We start from the raw sequence: 18,489 nt of genomic DNA, 5'->3' as shown, positions 1-18,489 counted from the left end.
ATATATCACTTGTAATTGACAGCTACACATGCATATGACTTGGATACCTAGCATGTGTAATTTTTTGGTTGAAAATTTTGTTCATTTTAGCATGTGTAACTCTATGTTACACATGCATCTAACTAGTGTAACTAGGGATTACACATCCATATGATTTGTGTACTCAACAATTACCAAGTCTAATTTGGTACCTCTAGCAAAAAAAATCACCAAAGTATGAAACTAAAAAGGTTCAAAGACCTTAGTGTCAACTAATTGGCTACCTCTACACATGTCAACTATCAAGTTAACATGTGGATATATTAAAAATATATCATTATCACTATCAAGTTATCACTATCAAGCTATCACTAAAATATATCATTATCACTATCAAGTTAAAGCATATTAAAAATGAACAACTACTTACATGCTCAGTCTCTTTCTCGGACTCTTCTTCTTCATGCTCAGTAACTCCATGCTCAGTACCTCCATGTCCTTGATGCACAAACTCTTCCTGATGCTCAGTACCTCCATGCCATTGCCCACCATCTTCTTGTTGCATAAACTCTTCATGGGTCACTTTGTAAGGTTCAATACCTATTGCTCCCATAATTTTTCAACTAAAATTTTGAATCTTGAATTTCGGTGTTCCTGAAAGGTCCCCTTCTGATATCACTTCTCTAGATATTTCATGCACTACATCAAACATTTCTTGCTTTGCTTGCAGTTGCTCTTTCAGTTTTTCATTCTCAATGGTTTGCTCTTTCAGCCACCTTTGCAGGTCGTCCTTGCTTGGTACCACGGTTGATATACCAAGCTGCTTTTCAAGCTGTGAAAACTCATCCACAAAGCTAGGAGTTGGTTGCAATTAACAGATGGAGAGGTTAAAAACATATAGCAAAAACAGTTAAACAATCTAAATATACAAATTTTAAGTTGTTTGTGTCAAACTTAAAGTTACATAAGCACATTTATATGTGTAACCTATAGTTACACAAAAAATTGAATTCACTGGTGTTATCTTTTGCATGTGTAACTATAAGTTACACAAGCAAATTTAAATGTGTAACTTATAGCTACACATGAAAATTTTGATTACATCCAACTCATATCTAAATTATAGTACCATAAATTTACAAAACATAAACCAACTAACATATAACACTTACCGAAAACTCTGTCATGTTTGTTCTAGAAATGTAATCCGAAATCTGGTATAGATCCCACATTCCAACCCTTGGGATATCTTGTTCGTGGTTCGCAACTTTCTGGATTAAGCCTTCTGGTGTGTGTTCAGCAAATAATATATGCAACATATAAATTTAATTAGTCGATTGAACTAAAATATCCACAACGTAACAGTAAAACTGCTGGAATATAAATTACATACAAGCTTTACCAGTAGGTATTGCGCACAAGCCTTCACATTTGACATACAATCAACATTAGTATGGATCTCTTCAAACAAGTGCTCGTGTATTAAATCAGGCCGCGACACCTTGAGCACCGTCTCATAAGTTTCAAATATACTAAGATAATTTCATGTTCACTCCATTAGCATTTACGTCGCCAAAAAATAATACACAACGAAGATAAAAACCTAGCAAACAAACTAGATTCTAGTCATCAACTTTCTTTCTTCTCCCACTTTTGCTCCTTTTGCTCATAAGTTATTTTATCTTCTCTATAATGTTCTTTTTTGTCACTGTCGTCTGATGTGTTGTAGATTTGATATCAGTGAAGAACTTGCTGTATAAAACATTGTCAATCAAATCACGATGAGAAAAGTACTTTAACAACTTTTGACCCTTTCTACTTCCAATTCTTTGCATGCAAAATATACCAGCCAACTTTGCCGGTGTAGACTCTATAAACTTATCATCACCAAACTTGAACGAACACGGTGTCTCACAATCCATATCAAAGCAATTCAAAAGCTTTAAGACGCCGTGTTTGTTGGTACTGATTTGTCTTGTTGTACTTGGTTCAGCTTCATTATGTTCACTGTAATACATCATTACGAGTTTACAGTAAGCAGCTCTCCTAAGATAGTTTTTAGCCCTATCAGTCAGTCCTATAGGTTTTATCACTTTTACCAAATCCTTAACCGCATTCAACGATTGCCTTAATTTTCCTGTACACATCACACACAAAAATAGCATGAGTCAATATGTTGTGTACTTATCAAATACACTCCTTTTTAACTGCAAAATCAAAATCATGTTGCAAACTATGTATATTTTCCAAGTACACAAACTAAATCATTCTATTATGTGTTGTGAAACCTTAACTTACACATGCATATGAAGGTTTACAAACGTCATTTTTGATGTGTAACTATTATTTAAACACAATACAATGATAGGTGATATTTTGCATGTGTAACTTTTAGTTACATAGGCAATTGGCAAATCAGTAGTGAGATTTTGCATGTGTAACTTCTAGTTACACAATCAATTGTCAAGTTAGTGGTGAGATTTTCAATGTGTAACTTATTTACACATGCACCTTTTTGTAAAGTTACACATTCACAGGCATTACATATGATCAAAACATGAGGTTCTAAATGTGTAAATTATAATTACACATCCCCTCGGCAAGTCAGTTGTGAGATTTTGAATTTGTAACTTATAGTTATATAGGCTCATTTGTATGTGTAACTCCAAGTTACACACTCAATATATAAACCACAATACAGTCAGTGGTTAGATTTTGAATGTGTAACTTAAAGTTACACAGGCTCTATTTCTATAGTTACACATGCTATATCACAAAAGAATGTTTTCACTAACAGTATATCATCACAAAACATACACCCCAATAGTGAATGGCATCTTAAAGTGAAATAATCATAATACCTGTTAATGCAGGATCTTCTTCAGGGGGATTCTTTCTTCCTCTCGGCATTTGAATATAAATTAGTTGATTATCTCCTGAATCTGAATCTACAGTGCGATTTTTAAGAATATAAATCAGTTGATTTCAAATCATGAAACCTAAATCAGTCAAACTTAGTTGCGAAACCCTAATTTTCAAAAATAATCACAAAATCAAGAGATTTTTGAAACCAAAACATCAATCATGATGAATCGAAACATGTGAAAGCAGAAATCGAAATCTAAAACCAGAGAGTAACAGATCGATAACAGAAGAGAAAAAACTGACCTTTCTTCCTCCTTTCTTCTCAGCAAACAGATCGATAAACTACTGTATCTTCCTAGGTTTTTTGGTTCTTGTTTTTTGGTGGAAGATTTAAACAAGAAGAAGAAGAAGAAAAGATTAAATCATAATCAACAATTTCATCGAAAATTAGTAAACAGGAAGAAGAAGAAAAGATTAAACAGGAAGAAGAAGATTGATTGAAAACCTACCTGTTTTTGGTTTTCGTTTGTTCCATCTGCAAAAAAAATTCTCTGCAATTCTTCCAGAGTTTCTCAAATGAGATCCGGTTTCTCTCTCCTAAAATGAAAATGAATGTGTCTATCTGCGAGAAAACCTAGGTTAGATAGCGAAGGTTATTCTGGTCATTTCGACCTCTATTAAAATTATTTTTAATTCGAGGCCTGGTTTTAAAACTCTTTTAACTGGGGCTTCATATTACGAGTTATCCATGGGTTGGGCCTTGGCCTAATTTTCCCTAAAGAAAATGCGTGGATTTTTTCTGATCCGAATCCGAGTGGCTAACTAGGCCGTGCAAGATGCCAGGGACTTCCTGGTCATTAAAAATTATACCTTGAATAATTTTGTCAGTGTCAATATTTCAGGTTTTATCAGTCTGTCTGTCTCAAAAATCTTTCGAGTAAGATCAAATAGAGTTAGAAAGGTAAAGGGGTTTTGGGAGTTCTGAGTGTATCGAATAAAGGTCTTGAAAACCTGTTTCTTCCACCGAGCTTCAACAATGGCGACCGTCATGCAGAAAATCAAAGACATTGAAGATGAGGTACTTCATTTCTGTACCTTAACCCTAATTTTTGTTTATACCTGAAACCCTAATCCCATGATTAGTAATAAGCCTCGTCTTATTTGATTGCGTTGATTGTCGAGTGGTTACTAATAGTTGTTCTTTGTTTTGATCCAGATGGCCAAAACGCAAAAGAACAAAGCTACTTCTCATCATCTTGGAACACTTAAGGTTTCTCATTCTTTTACTGGATTTGTCGTTTGTTCTAATAAATGATCGTACTAGATATTTTATCATCGTGAGTGTTAATTGAAGTTAGAATGTTTAGTTTGAGTTTAGCCATGGTAATCTCAGAGGGGAAACTATTGCAAGGATGAGATATTTTTGAGTTGTGGTTAACTTTGATGGTGGGATGAGCTTTTGTTGTATCCGATTTTTCTTATAACATTTTTGTTGATGTAGTTGATTGAGCTATTCCTTATTATTGTATTGATATTTCAACTGCAATGCTCAAGAATCCCAAAAATAGAACTAGGAAGTATTTAAAAGAACGAGTTGCTACCAATAGATGGATTGTGGCCTGAAATCTATTTTTAGGGGCATACAATTAAAGTATTTCACATAAAGGAAAAGCTTGAGTTTTAGGGGATGGTGTGGAGGGCAGTGAATTTCATTAGAGTATGACAATCCTAATAGTGCAACCCATTATATGAAAGTTATTTCTACCATCTATGCATTACAATGTATCAAGTGGGAACATATATGCTTATTATTCGTCGCTCTGGTTTTCACAGGGACAGTTTATGTGTCTCACTTTGCACTATCTTAGATCTATTATTTGAACAAACCAACACTGCTTAGTTGTTTGTATGGTTTTAGGCTAAACTGGCAAAGCTACGACGGGATCTCCTTGCACCTCCATCAAAAGGAGGTGGTGGTGGTGCTGGTGAAGGCTTTGATGTTACTAAAAGTGGTGATTCTAGAGTTGGTCTTGTTGGGTTCCCTTCAGTGGGAAAATCAACCCTTCTAAATAAATTAACTGGTACATTTTCAGAGGTATGTTTCTTTTTTAGAGGTATGTTGATTTCTTATTTTAAGTTCATAAATTGTTTGCCATAATGCTTTTAGTCTCGCCACAATTTTTTCCCATCTTCTGCTTTGTTTTTCTAGTGAAGCATTGCCTTCTTTGTGGAACTCAAATGAAAGAATTTATAATTTTAGTTTTCTCTTTATTATGTGTTGTTTTGTTGGTGACATCGGGTTTTCGATATCATACTGGACTGCGTGCTCATTCTTTCTCTTGTCAGAAACTTCATTGCCTCAGAGACGAGACATATATCCGAGTTCCGAGGGGTCTTAAAACTCAATTGGATGGTCATAGCATGCTATAAACGCACACGATTATCTGTACTTACAAAAACAGATATTGAGCATTTTGTAGTAAAGTCTTTGGTCAACTAAAGATTTAAAATCTGTTTCAACTTCTGCATAGTCTACCAAAGGTTCACACAAAATGGTGTCTGAAATCTGAATAAAGATTGTTAACTTTCATTTGGGTTGTTGGGTCACGATAGGCAGCTTAACTGACAGAAAAAGAAATGATTCTATATATTGTTATCGATTAGAATACAAAGCGATCAGAGTGTGAAATGGGGCGAGCAGATATTTCTATGAAACAGTTTTTTTTTTTTTTTTTTGATGCAAATTTCTGTGGAACAGTTAGATTAGTGGTTTGACAGCAATTGCAGCCGCCAGAACTAGTTATGCTTCATTCTTGGTATTCAGTCCGAATATTTTTCTGTTTTAGTTTCTCTGTTATGTGCATAGACCAGCTATGCAATCTCCTATCCTTCTGAAATATGAATGTATTTGTATGACAGAAAATCTATAAGACCATGTATAAGGGCTTATAATTATAATGGTTTTGCTGATATGCAGGTAGCATCCTATGAATTTACAACCTTGACTTGCATTCCAGGTGTTATCACATACAGAGGGGCGAAAATTCAGGTACTGTTCTCCTCTTTAAAATGTCCTTGAGTTTCCCTTACTCTTTGCATACTCTAACTAGTTTTTTTTTTGTTGTTGTTGAAAATGCTTTCTTATGATGTTACATTTAAAGAAAAAAGGTTGGTTATGTATCGTGCATTTGGATGGCTCCATGTGATTCTATCTTGAATTGTAAAGTAGCGTGTATCTGGTGTTTGTGCTTGATTTCCATATGTCATCTTTCGCATAGATTCTCGTGTGAAGTGTCAAGATACTGGAGAAAGATGATAAATACATCATACAAAAGATGAATATTTTTCACCATGTCTGCGTTCTGGTCTCTATATATATTCTTCAGTAGATAATTGAAACATATAACTCCACAGAAGCACACAAATCTGCAAGTATTTATATGTGGTATGTTAGCTTGTCAAACTGTCATCCCATAACCATTTTCCTATATGCAGTTACTTGATCTCCCTGGGATTATTGAGGGAGCGAAAGATGGAAAGGGTAGAGGAAGACAGGTAAGATTTTTCATTTTTTGTTTAGTCTTTGCAATCCAATCGCATGATGGTTCCGATATTCAGTATTTTCTACTGCAACTTGCAATCTAATTCATCTGGTTTGTTTTGGATTTTCTACTGCAACTTGCAATTGCATATAAGTGCAATCTGTTAACATATATATTTTTTATTAATTTCACTATGGAGCCATAATAACGATTTTGATGTTTAAATAGTTCATATGTCAAAATATCAGCCAATTATTAAACCCTTACATTTTGGTTTTACAGGTTATCAGTACTGCCAGGACATGCAACTGTATTTTAATTGTTCTTGATGCAATAAAACCAATAACTCACAAGCGTCTAATTGAGAAAGAGCTGGAGGGATTTGGCATAAGGTATACTTCAAAATAATGTTGCTATCTACATACTATTATGTATGTTTTTGGTCACTGGCTTAGAGGAGCAGGGAGCTTGCTTACATTGGCACAAAATCAGTGGTTTCTTTGATTTTCACTGTCATTTATATACATCGAGTTATTTGACAAAATCACCAATGCAGTATAAGAACCTAAAATAACAATAAAGTTTGAGGTCCAGTTAGATTCTGCTAAGGTGAGGTGGTTATTTTACTGATATCACTGGTTAATCATTGTAAGGGACCACATTGTACAAGTTATGTCAAAGTTAAATCCGTTCTACTAACTCACCAGTTCATTTGAACCGAAGTGTTCCCCACAACACAGTACGTTATGTGCATAGGAGCCCAGTTAAATGTCTTGGTAGGCTGACAATTTCTTTAGGTATGGTGAAGGAGTTAACACGTGTGGTGAAGGGTTTCTTTATGCGAGTCATACCATATAACTTGATTAAGTTGACGGATCTTTTGTCTATCTACATGGATTGCTGCTTCAAAATGATTACCTGGCAGGGTGGCACGAGCATAAATTTTTTTGATTGCTTGTTTGAATTAGGTTAACAATGAGGACTCAGTTGTCTTGTGTTTGTATATAATTTAGATTAAAATGTTTTTAAGAGCTTATAAAGATTTCCATTCTTTTGCTACTTGCTTGCATTTTGCATTTTTGTTACTTGTGAATAAGCTTTGGTTATTCATGCTGATACAGATTAAACAAGGAACCACCTAATATGACCTTCAGGAGGAAGGAAAAGGGTGGAATTAACTTCACGTCAACTGTAGCAAACACACATCTGGACCTTGAGACAGTGAAGGCCATATGTGGTGAATACAGAATTCATAATGCTGATGTCTCACTGCGGTTTGATGCAACTGCTGATGATCTCATAGATGTCATTGAGGGAAGTAGGGTATACATACCATGCATCTATGTTGTTAATAAGATTGATCAGATTACACTCGAAGAGCTGGAGATCCTGGACAAACTTCCTCATTACTGCCCAGTCAGGTAATCGTGTCTTTAATTTTATTAATGGGGTTTTCTTAGTTATTTATTTGAATCGGTGTGTTCGGATCATGAATGTCTGCTCGTTCAACTGGCGAACTAATTCTAAATAATTTGTATATCTGAATGCTTACACCTAACCCTTCCAAACCTAGTAACCAACTCTACACTGGTCACTTCAGTTACATGATTTACATTGATGCTAGCTTTAAAGTTCAAAAAGACCTGGTTGTATGCTGATCGCCTGAGAATAAATGGCTGTTGCACTATCTTTGTTTTGAAACTAGCAACCGAAAAGTTACATTAAAAGAGTTCAAATATTGAGTAAACCTTGCATCTGAGAAGGATGGGAAATGCCTTAAAAGCTCATACTCCATAATATATATTTTTTTTTAAAAAACGAGAATTTTACATCTCGTTTATGTAGCGCTCCCCGGTTTCCGCTATGCATATGTTTTTTCTATAAAGTCCAGTCCAGGAGGGATCAGAACATGAGTAGGAAGCTCCCATCTCGAGATGTGCCTTGCATTCGATGTTGCAACTTCTCCCACCCTGTATGGCAGGCTGTAGATAGGGAGATGGCACGCCTCATTTTGATCCTTGCTAGATGTTTTGAGAGTTTGGCCCTTGGTTTCAACTGTCATACAGCTTATTTTCTACTTTTGTTTGTAATTGGACATTTTCTAACTTATATTGTTAATGTTGCTGCAGTGCTCACCTAGAGTGGAACCTTGACGGCCTTCTTGATAAGATATGGGAATATCTTGACCTAACCCGTATATACACCAAACCGAAGGGGATGAATCCAGATTATGAAGACCCTGTAATTCTATCATCCAAGAAGAGAACCGTAGAGGATTTCTGCATCCGAATTCACAAAGATATGCTTAAGCAATTCAAGTAGTGAGTATCCGATTCCCTCTCTCTTTAACTTTTGGGTTTATGTATCTTTTCTTAGTGAATTTCCTTGTTATATTTTGTACCTCCATTGCATTCGCTCCTGAATGGTGTCTGTCACTAATCATGTGATGATAAAATCTCCAGTGCGCTGGTTTGGGGTTCAAGCGTGAAGCACAAGCCACAAAGAGTGGGCAGGGTCAGTTCTTTAATCTTGCTCTTCTGTCAATAACTGTTTTTGCTTATATTGATTTTAAAAAAAAAAATCATTTAGTGCATAATGATGAATGTATTTCGACTTTTTATAATCTGACTAGGAACACGAACTCGAAGATGAAGACGTCGTTCAAATTATCAAAAAGGTGTGATCATTTCAAAGAACTCGGTTCTTTGGACATTGATTAGACGGAAAGTTCTGAATCATGAAAAGAAAACTTCCTGATGAGTTTTATACTTCAGTTTACTCTGTTTATCCAAAGTAATTTTGCTCGAGGATCTGTATTTTGCCCCCGTTTTTTCTCTCTCCGAAATTCCGGATCTTTAAATGTTGTGTTAGTTCTTGGACATTTACTGAAAAGACTTCTAATAGCAGTTTAGGTTGGGCGTTCCGATGTAATATTTAAAGCTTTTTATGTCCGTATTTACCGGTGACAGGTGGTGTTGTGTATACATATAGGTGTCTTTTTTAACCTAAATTTTGTGCGGTAGGAATTTCATGAATAAGGAAACTTGCTTAGGAGGTATTGAAATCTTTATCCATATACTGCGTTTTGATATATACGCAAGCAGGTTTTTTGTTGGAAGTAGTGGGTTGTGAATTCTACCGTGTAAAGGAGACCTTGAGCATTCAACCCTGGTGTCAAACCACTTAAGGTTATTATTTCCAAACCTCATCCATTTTGTTGGCTTGCTTCAGGTCAGGCAGGTGAAAGAAGAATGATGGGAGTAATGAAACTTCCTTGCATTTACTCGAATATGAAAAGTAAACCAGTAAGACAACATGAACCTTTTCAACAACTCTGGCCATGAGATTACTCTTGGATCTTGGTAGAAGGAAACTACAAAAAGTCTCTCATGATCTTAATTAGATAAAAAATCACAAGGAGCTTGGGACGAATGGGATCTTTTAAAGTACTAAACTTTGAAAGTTTAGAATATCATTCCTTGCCTGTCTAACCAGAGCATTTGGGATTAAAAAGGTAACTGAGCAAGAGCCTGATGAAAGCATAGTAATGGGTGAAGAATGAGAAGAACGAGGTGCAGTGGAGGATGAAGCATCACAAGAAACCTACAGAAGCAAGCATAGAATTCCAACATTCACGGGTTATGATAGCGATATAGCTTTATGAAGTTGAGCCGATTTCTTGTACAAGTACTGTTAACACTCAATCCCTTGCAAGCGCTACTTGACAAGTTTTAAGAAAATAGATCAAATCCAACGAAGAAGTAGAGGTGGCATAAACCTCGATGATTCATTATCCATATATCCCCTCACTAGATGCAGCAAATTCAAGACTTTTGTACATACCGCGTAATCATGAAAAAAAGTACAAACTCGTTGGTGCAAGAACGCAACTCATGCAAGTAATGGTACAGGCGTACCATCGAATCTGCCAAGAGTTCTGTTTAGTCCAGACCTTAATCATCATCCCTTAATATCAAGCCACCGAGGTCTAAGAGGTATATTGTCCATAGATCAACCATTTTGAGAAGATCACTAGAGGTAGTCTCAAGAACTAGACAGTCAAAACAAAGCCATACTGATTTCGCTTCACATTTGGGGTCTAACGTAGAAAATGATGAGAGGGACAGATGAAATTACTCACTCATATGTCTACTCAAAAATAAAAAGTAAATCAGTGAATGACAACAAGGAAACATAAACACCATAAACCTTCTTAAAAACTCCTGCCATAAGCTTTATTTATGATTAAGAAAAGGAAGACTACAAACTCAAACAAACACAATCACTACTCATAACCTCAAATAGATAACACACTGATAAAACTCAATTGAAGGACACATCGATATATATAGGATCAAGCACTAGTCCTTCAAAGGAAAATTATCTATTCAACCACTATTGGGGCAGTACTTGGTCCTGAGATAGGTGACTGAGCAGGAGCATGTACCGGTGGAAGCATGGCAACGGGTGAAGAACGAGGTGCAGCCGAGTGTGGAGCATCACAGTAACCACGTAAAATGTCGCCCTCTTCAGCAGTAAAACCCACAGAAGTAAGCATAGAAGGCCAGCATTCACGAGTTATGATACGGATAGCTCTACAGCATTCAAGACCAAGATACATCTCTCCATCCATGAAGAAAAGTATAATCTCGTTAGTGCAAGATCGTAGCTCATATAGTGCATTCCAGCACTCAACCATGCCAGCACCGTCATCCGCATTGACCCGAGCTGCCAAGTTACGACCTGGGTAATGAATCGTGGTTGGCACTTCCCTTGCAGCTACAAATGATGAGCTACTGACCATAAGAGCTGAAATTGCCAACAAAAGAACCAACTTGCTGTTGATGAGAGCCATTGTTTTCTGCGAAAGAGTGATTGGTTAAGTTAGACAGAGGATTATGGAGATGGAGAAGGCTGTGTGAATAAGTGGTGCTTGGTGGTCGGGTATATATAGAGGAGAGTGGGAATGCAACCATTATTGTGTATTTTGTGGGCTTTGTTTGCCTAATCCCAACGCACATTCTGAGTGAAAATGAATCGACTTAGGGAGAGATCTAGAAAGAGAGAATTATATAATCGTGGGTCTGATTTATTGCAATCAATAAAATTCTAGTGTTATCTTAATTACGGCTTTTAAATTGTAACTGCCATCATTTGGAACTTGAATCGGCTCATATATCTGATCCACGTAAGGGTACATATATCCTTTTAATTTTGTTGTGTCAGATTGATTTCCGTGGGTTAGACTTGGATGTACCTTTTATGATTTATGTGAACTTTCGTGATTTGAGTTGGACATTATGGGCGCACCGGTTCTTAGTTCTTTTAGGCACATATATATATACCGAGAAAGTTATAAATAACCAAAACCAAAACCAAGCTCAACAGCTATGAGTATGATCTCATATTTGCTCTGAATCTTTTTTGAAGATTTCTCCATGATCTTTCTTCCTATCTCCTTTTCTATCATAAGATACCACACTGATTTGATTGTTTCATTTCCATGATCTAATTTCTTTTAGTCCTCTTATCTTTAACCTATCTCAAATTCTTTTTCTACAAATTTTAAAATTCGTCCTTTCTTTGCTTTAATGTGTAACTAATTTTCTCTGACTCTTCGTCATGTACTTATGTGTGTGCAGCTAGGATTATCCATCATGGTGTTTGCCTTTACGTTTGTGCTAGTGATTATTGCATTTGTTGATAAGTTAGCTAATCATTTGAATGCTAGAATCGTCATTGAAAGTATCAGTGGTGTACAATGACAGAAGGTCTTGGATCGTTTCAAGGTGCTAAGTCGAGTCATCAATGAAGCCCGCCATCAAAGGAATTCAAATTCAATAAAATTCAAACTCCGTGATTATAGCTTCAAATGGAAACAGAAAGTTTTTTACCTTATTTTGCTCGGTTGGTCAATATACGTTCTAGCTATTTTCCAGTCATCAAATCTCAATAATTTAACTAGTCATCGTATTTGTGGTAAAAATATATCAGGGCATCCCAGCAGTGGGTGCTACTAATCCTATGTGGAGTTTTTATTTAGATTCTTATTTGTGGGATTCTCTATATGTAGCAAAAAGAATAGTGTTTTTTTTTTCTCGGTCAAATAAAATTAAAAAGGCGAAAAACTGTACAGGGACTAGGTCTTCCTAATGACTAGCCGTGAAGCCACTCACTGGAAAACCTATTTGAAACGATAATAAACCATTCCAGGCCATTCCACAGATGGAATAAAACCTGGCCTACCCTCAAAAACTCAAAAATATCCTCAGCCAGCAAACAGGCTTGCTTGGCCGAGGCATCAGCTGAAAAATTAACCTCCCTATAGCTATGAATATAACGAACGTTGATGTAGTAAGACTTCGCAATTTTCCACTTCTGCACCAGTTGCCAAGGCAGCTCACCCTTTTGAAAAGCTTGAATGCAACTCTTCGAATCCGAACGAATGCAAATACTCCGCATATTCCATCTCTTAGCCATAATCGCACCATAAATAATCGCACAAACTTCCGCATAGAAATTTGTTTGCCAAGCAAGTCCAACACAAAGAACACCAAGCACCTCCGAACTTGCATCACGGAAAACAACACCTGAACCAGCTTGGCCCGGGTTTTCGAAAGATGCATCATCACAACAGATCATGATTTCATCTTGATTAGGAGGAGTCCAACTAATCTCAATTGGGGTAGACGTTTTGCATGATCTATGCTGCACCTTGAAATAATTCAGAATGCGTAACTCCTCTAAAGTATTATGCATATGGCCTTTCATTCTAATTGAATTATCACGAATTACCTGATAAACTCTCCCTTTAAAGCCCAGCCATTGAACTGCCATATTATCAAAATAAGACTTATTACGTAACTTCCATAACTCCGTGACAATTGCAAGATTTGCAACTAACCACAGGTCCTTTATCATTCTGCTTCGACTCTTAGCAGCCTTATACGAGTCCACCAGGTCTTCACTTGGATCCAACTTGAAAATTCCAGCCACCCAAGCCCAAATCATCCTAGCAACTCTGCAATGCCAAGTGATGTGGCTAAGAGTTTCGCAACTTTTTCTGCATAACCGGCACATAGTAGGCATGCTCTTACCTGTCTTCTTAATAATATTGTCTTCACTAGCACAACATTGCTTGGCCAAAATCTTCCAGTATTGCACACTCAAGGTAGGGTGCACAACCTGTCTAGTAAACAGATTTGCACAAGGCACAACTTCCGCAGGCGACTTAAGAGCGGCCTTAGCCGACTTAACTGAAAAAACGCCTTTGCTATCTAAATCCCAAATTTTATAATCCTCACCACCAGCAATAACAGGCAAAGTTTCCACATTAATATTACAACGAATCATCAAATCTCTTGTTTTATCAGGAATAACCCAAACACCATCAAAAATGATGTCACTTACTTCAGCCTTAAAATCATTAGGGCCTTTGGAAGTGATGCCAAGTCTTTGCGCAATAGAAAAATCACCACACCAATTATAAAAAAATAGGGAAGTATTAGCACCATTACCTATAATTGAGCGTGTATGCTTCTGCACGAAATTGTAAACCAAACGAATTCCAGGAAAAACCGAAGAACTCAACTTATAATTTATTAGATTGCCATTGATCTTAAAGTATTTAGCCCTCAAAAATCTGGCCCAAATCTTGTTTGAATCCCGAATAGAAATCCAAAGCTTCATTAGCATAGCCCTATTAACATCATTTAACTTCTTAATGCCAAGACCACCTTCACGCTTTGAGAGACATAGATCATCATATAGAACCGTAAAATATTTACGTTTCTCAGCATCACCTGACCAAAGAAAATTTCTAATGACCCTCTCAACTTGCTTAATAACCATGCATGGCCATTTATAAACAACCATAAAATGAATAAGATAACTAGAAATCACCGACTTAATTAGCACAAGCCTCGCCTGAAATGATAAAAGTTTACCTTTCCAGCCAGCCAGCTTGTCCATAATCTTCTCAAAAACTTGGCGAACATGAATATGCCGAACAATACCAGGTTTCAATTGGATACCTAAGTATTTATCTGGAAACATAGATCTCTCCATACCCAAATAGTTAGAAATATCAATAGCACGAGAAATTCTATCACCTCCAAAATAAAACTTGCTCTTTGCATAGTTTACGCACTGGCCAGACGCACGTTCATACAAAACAAGCATATTCTTCAAATTTTGCAAACTATGAAGATTACCTCTGCAGAATATAAGGATATCATCCGCAAAAAGCAAGTGTGTAGGCGCCACACCTTTTTTACTAACCATAACATTCATACTATGATTTGAAAACAACTTTGAAATATTGCGACTTAAAACATCTTCAATAAGAACAAAGATCAAAGGTGATAGAGGATCACCTTGACACAGACCTCTAGTAATACTGAAATAACCTTCAGGGCAGCCATTAATCATGACAGAAATCCGAGCTGAGCTAAGGATATTAAGAACCCACATGCACCAAGAATCAGAAAAGCCATATTGACGAAAAACTTCAGCTATGAAATCCCAACTTACTGTATCAAAAGCTTGAGCAATATCCAATTTGAGGCCAACATTTCCATGCTTCCTTTCCGTATTAATCTCATTGATCAATTCAGATGCCAAAGCTATATTCTCATGTATGTTTCTACCCTTCATAAACGCCACTTGCTCTTCAGAGATCAGCTTATTTAGCACAGTACCAATCCTGGTAGCCATAATCTTAGTAATGATATTGAAGAAAAAATTACTCAAGCCAATTGGCCTATAATCTTTAATAGCATCAGATTTGTTATTTTTTGGAATAAGAACAATAAAACTAGAGTTAATGCCATTGGGAATTTTACGCATAGACCAACAGTTTGTAATGGCATTAAAGAGATCTCTAGAAATAATGTCCCAACACTGTCTATAGAAAGAACCTGTGAAGCCATCTAGGCCAGGCGCAAAATCATCTCCCAAGTCAAAAACCGCCACTCTAACTTCCTCCAAAGATGGTATAGCATCCATATAAGCACTCTCAGCAACTGAAATGCTCTCATCTTCAATATCAAATAAAACTGGATCAATATTAACGTCACCACCATTGAACTTGGCCTGATAATGATTAACAATGAAATCCTTTATCTCATCCTGCAAAAACAAAGTAGTATCGTTAGAAACCTTAAGCTCCGAGATTGTATTTTGACTTCTCCTCATACGGATGCTATTATGAAAGAAACGAGTATTTTGGTCACCATCCTCCAACCAAGTTACTCTCGACTTCATCTTAAGCATAATTGCCAACTCTGTTCTCACATCATCAACAACCTTTTTGGCATCCACAACCTTGACGAATTGAAACTCATCAGCAGGATCATAATCAAGAAGATCATTCTCAGTTTCAAGTTTCAATTCAGCCTGCTTCAAGCGAAATTGCACATATCCAAAAATATTTATGTTCCAAATCTTCAACACCTCCTTTAATCTCTTCAGCTTAGAAGTAAAAACAAAAGGGGGAGCACCATTAAGATCCAAATTCCAGTTCCCCCCAACCAACTGCATAAAACCTGGACGGGAAAGCCACATCTTCTGAATTCGAAAAGGAACTCTAAACGGCCTTGGATTTTCAAAAGCAAACCCAAAAATGGGGGAATGATCTGAACTAACCCTAGGCAAGGCCTTGCATCTCCAGTTCGCATACTTATAGCACCAAGCATCATTAGCAACCGCTCTATCATGTTTTGAGACAATTATTTGAGCTCCACTTCTACAATTAGATCAAGTATATTTTTTACCAATAGCATCAGCCTCAACCAAACCATTGTCATAATTCCAGCTACGAAACTCATTCATATAAACCTCTTTGATCAGCCTTCCTCCCTTCTTTTCCTCCGGGCGTAAAATGCAATTAAAATCTCCCAACACCAATCAACAAATAGATATAAAACCTTAACCCAATTGACGCCAAAGTCTCTTTCTTACCACCGGATTATAAGAAGAATGAACAGCCGTAATGAAATCCCCCGCAAAATTCACAGTAATTGGTTGCTTTGAAGTAGATAAAATATCATGCCTCAATAGAGTATTCCTCCATAAAATCCAAATATTACCTTTTTCTCCATCAACCTCATTTGTAATAACATCTTCACAAAAATCAACCAATTTAAGTGACCTAACAAAACGTACATTGCAGAAAACATGCGGCTCTGCAATGCAAATTACGTCAGGTTTGTGCAAGAAAGAAAGCTCATGCAAATTGGATCTTGCACCATCCTTAGCCAAGCCTTGAGCGTTCAAATAAAAAACACGCATTAATTAACCATGCTCCTTGAAGGGCTTGTTGAACCCTTATCATCTTCCTTGCGTGTCTGACTTCTACCTCTTCTAACAACTTGGCCATCATCCTCAACCGGCTTGGCACCAAGTTTGCTTTTCTTTTTTGGCGCGGTTTTAACAGCGCCCTTCTTAGCCAAATTATCCAACTTCTTCTTCTCAGCTAACTCTCTTTTAAGTTTATCTTCCTCATCTTTAGCGACACTCTTGAATAGTGTTTTTCTCATGAACCATCTCCAGTAATGTGTGGTGTTAGTTTTAGGGTTTTTTTTTCTGGATAAATATAAATATGATTCTTTTTCCTATTGGTTTAGAAATTTTTATTTAATAATAATAATTAAAAAAATAGTCAAAAAGATGACATGGAGGTCATTCCCAAGGTCTAAATAAGACTTTATCTAAGACCTCCATATTTATTTTGACACCCTTCCTACTTTATAGGACCTACTATTGGAGATGGATTTAATCTAAATGAGGGTCTAAAATCATATGTGTCAAAATAAAATAAAACTATCACCCTCTGTTGGAGATGCTCTTATGGGAATATCCTATAAACCCTAATATTGATATCTCTCTATATTTTTACTCATTTTCCATATATCTCAATTCCAAAAACATAAACTCTAAAGTTTTCGACTTCAAAAGAATGGTGACAGGAAGCACAAGTCAAATGGGAGATCTAGTTAACAAGTTCAAAAAAGCTACACTTGATTTAGGTGACACTAATGAAGTTGCAGTCATTTCTTCAGAAACTACTCAGGAAGAAGATGATGGAAAAAACTGGGAAGCTAGTGCTATTGGTAAGGTGATCATAGAAGGAAAAACGAGTTATGAAACTGTGGAAAAATTTATTAAGTTCACGTGGCCCTTTTTAACTGAAGAAGATGTCAAGATAATTGAAGTCGAACCCAACATAATTCTTTTTAAATTTGATAAGTGGGATTCTTTGAACAAAGTCATTAAAGAAAGGCCATGGAGTATCAATAAACATCTGCTCGTTGTTTATGATTACATTCCTGAAATGGTTTATACTGAGAAGCACCGGGGATTTCAGCAATTTTGGATTCAACTAAAGTTTATTCTCCCAGAACACATGAATGTTTCTGCTGTTAGAAAGATAGAGAGTATTATGGGTGAAGTGGTCGCTATTGAACCAAAGGATGCAGTCCCTGTAGGTGGAGTTCCTGTGAAAGTTTGTGTGATTCTCCAACCCCATGAGGAGAGGTGTCAAAGCTATTACAAATGCAGGTTTAAGCAAATGGATTAAATGTTTTATGAAAGGCAACCTCCTAGTATTTGTTCTAAGTGTTATGTGGTCAATCAATGCAAAGTTGCTTGTAAAGATGCTGCTTACTTTTAGCAAAAGCACATGAGAATCCATATTATTTTGGTAATCCAAAAACAATACGGAAGAATATTTCTACCATATCTACAAGCTCGGCTCCTGCTTCCAAGATTACTCAAAAGAAATTTGTGAAGAAACTATTTTCATACAACCAAAGGATGATGAAATTATCAACATGAATTTCCTGGTTAATAATGGGGAAGGTGAAGGAGACAATAAGGATATCAGGCTATGAAAAAGATCTAGGGTCGATGCAAATATTACTCTTGTTGCAACTACTGAGACTTCTGCCAGTAATGCCACTGCATACAACAACGACCTTCAAACTTCTCAAACAATCATTGCAATGTATAATTCAACACATGCACCACATATGGAGAGTCAGGTAAAACCTAAAATAACTTTCTTTTTATCAACTCTTGCAGATTTCACTCTTTACCCTACAGT

At 36.4% G+C, this 18,489-nt stretch overlaps 3 protein-coding genes across 3 annotated transcripts; 1 reads left to right on the top strand and 2 right to left on the bottom strand.

The window, feature by feature from the left end:
* The first annotated feature begins 3,756 nt into the window (after positions 1 to 3,756).
* Positions 3,757 to 9,460, top strand: LOC113347446 (developmentally-regulated G-protein 3). Its single transcript, XM_026591102.1, has 10 exons — positions 3,757 to 3,922; positions 4,061 to 4,114; positions 4,763 to 4,939; positions 5,822 to 5,893; positions 6,340 to 6,399; positions 6,669 to 6,778; positions 7,508 to 7,807; positions 8,516 to 8,707; positions 8,849 to 8,900; positions 9,019 to 9,460. Exons 1-10 carry the CDS (start codon positions 3,881 to 3,883, stop codon positions 9,067 to 9,069), a joined length of 1,110 nt encoding a protein of 369 aa, XP_026446887.1. The 5' UTR covers positions 3,757 to 3,880; the 3' UTR covers positions 9,070 to 9,460.
* A 1,154-nt stretch (positions 9,461 to 10,614) lies between these two features.
* On the bottom strand, positions 10,615 to 11,241 carry LOC113353152 (egg cell-secreted protein 1.2-like). Its single transcript, XM_026596843.1, has one exon. The coding sequence runs from the start codon at positions 11,239 to 11,241 to the stop codon at positions 10,771 to 10,773; it is 471 nt and encodes a 156-aa protein (XP_026452628.1). The 3' UTR covers positions 10,615 to 10,770.
* Positions 11,242 to 12,542: 1,301 nt separating this feature from the next.
* On the bottom strand, positions 12,543 to 16,924 carry LOC113350872. The gene is made up of 6 exons (XM_026594977.1): positions 16,744 to 16,924; positions 16,475 to 16,648; positions 16,160 to 16,279; positions 15,238 to 15,931; positions 13,904 to 15,090; positions 12,543 to 13,819 (listed from the first exon to the last, which is right to left on the bottom strand). The coding sequence occupies exons 1-6, from the start codon at positions 16,922 to 16,924 to the stop codon at positions 12,543 to 12,545; spliced, it is 3,633 nt and encodes a 1,210-aa protein (XP_026450762.1).
* Positions 16,925 to 18,489: the final 1,565 nt, after the last annotated feature.

This window comes from Papaver somniferum, chromosome 2, assembly GCF_003573695.1.
Source record: "Papaver somniferum cultivar HN1 chromosome 2, ASM357369v1, whole genome shotgun sequence".
NCBI lineage: Eukaryota > Viridiplantae > Streptophyta > Magnoliopsida > Ranunculales > Papaveraceae > Papaver > Papaver somniferum.
Note: the sequence above shows the minus strand (reverse complement) of the source record. Positions and strands in the feature narration are given on the sequence as shown.